Consider the following 1,119-nt stretch of genomic DNA (forward strand, 5'->3'; position numbering starts at 1 on the left):
AGAAGCGGCTCCCCGGCCCGGCCCGGCCCGGCCCGGCTCCCTCCTGGGGCAGCGCGGCGATCGGGGCTCCCGAGTGGCCGAAGCCCGGCGACATCCTGCCCTGGTGACACCGCCTCCCTTCCAGCTAGGGCCCGTGCCCCCACCCCCGCCCGCTTCTCCTTGCGCCGGGCCACTCCGGGGAGGGTGCGCGGGGAAGGGCGGGCGAGGCGCTGCTCCCCCGCGGGCCGCTGCAAACGGGGCTGGTGTCTTCTCTCCCTCTAGGCTACGAGGGCACCGGCTCGGTCCTGATGTCCCCTGTGCCCCACCAGATGCTGCCCTACATGAACGTGGGCACCTTGTCCCGGACCGAGCTGCAGCTGCTCAACCAGCTGCACTGCCGGAGGAAAAGGAGGCACCGGACCATCTTTACGGACGAGCAGCTGGAAGCCTTGGAAAACCTCTTCCAGGAAACGAAATACCCGGACGTGGGCACCAGGGAGCAGCTGGCCAGGCGGGTGCATTTAAGAGAGGAGAAAGTGGAGGTATTTCTCCCCACACCCACACCCACACACCCCGCGTGTTTGAGAGCCGCGCAGCTGCGGACACCGCGGGGCCGGGGCGAGCAACTCAACTCGGGGGGGTCAAGCCTTAAAAAGGTGCCTTTGTGCAGGCGACTGCTCGGTGCGGGACGGACTGGCCCGGAGCGACCGCCCGGTCTGGCGGGGGGTTCCCTGGAGACCGGCCGCGGCGCGGGGTGCTTTGCGGGGGGTGTTTGGTGCGGGACTGCTCATGATTTGCTCTCTTACGGGGCAGGTTTGGTTCAAGAACCGCCGGGCGAAATGGAGGCGGCAAAAGCGATCCTCTTCGGAGGAGTCGGAGAACGCCCAGAAGTGGAGTAAAGCGAGCAAAACTTCCCCGGAGAAGCGGCCGGAGGAAGCGAGAAGCGATTTGGACTCCGACAGCTGATACCTGCCTCTGCGCGGACTGTCGGGCTGGCGCCCGAGGATGCTGCTCACTTGCACAAGCTCTGCCTTGTCGGAGGGGGACAGATGTCTGTACATAGTGTACCCGGCCCCGGGCTGCTTCCTTGTAAATAAAACGTGCCGCGGGGTCCGCTGCTCCTCTCTGTGCTGCGCGGGA

General features: G+C 66.6%; 1 protein-coding gene across 1 annotated transcript in view; it reads left to right on the forward strand.

Annotated features, from left to right (window-relative positions):
- GSC (goosecoid homeobox) overlaps nucleotides 1-1,082 on the forward strand; it is a 1,569-nt gene extending 487 nt beyond the window's left edge. Inside the window, 3 exon segments of the mRNA XM_025206320.1 lie at nucleotides 3-103; nucleotides 262-521; nucleotides 793-1,082. Coding sequence (XP_025062105.1) covers nucleotides 3-103; nucleotides 262-521; nucleotides 793-945 — 514 coding nt within the window. The 3' untranslated portion in view covers nucleotides 946-1,082.
- The last annotated feature ends 37 nt before the right edge of the window (nucleotides 1,083-1,119 follow it).

This window comes from Alligator sinensis, unplaced genomic scaffold (assembly GCF_000455745.1).
Source record: "Alligator sinensis unplaced genomic scaffold, ASM45574v1 scaffold47_2, whole genome shotgun sequence".
Classification (NCBI taxonomy): domain Eukaryota; kingdom Metazoa; phylum Chordata; order Crocodylia; family Alligatoridae; genus Alligator; species Alligator sinensis.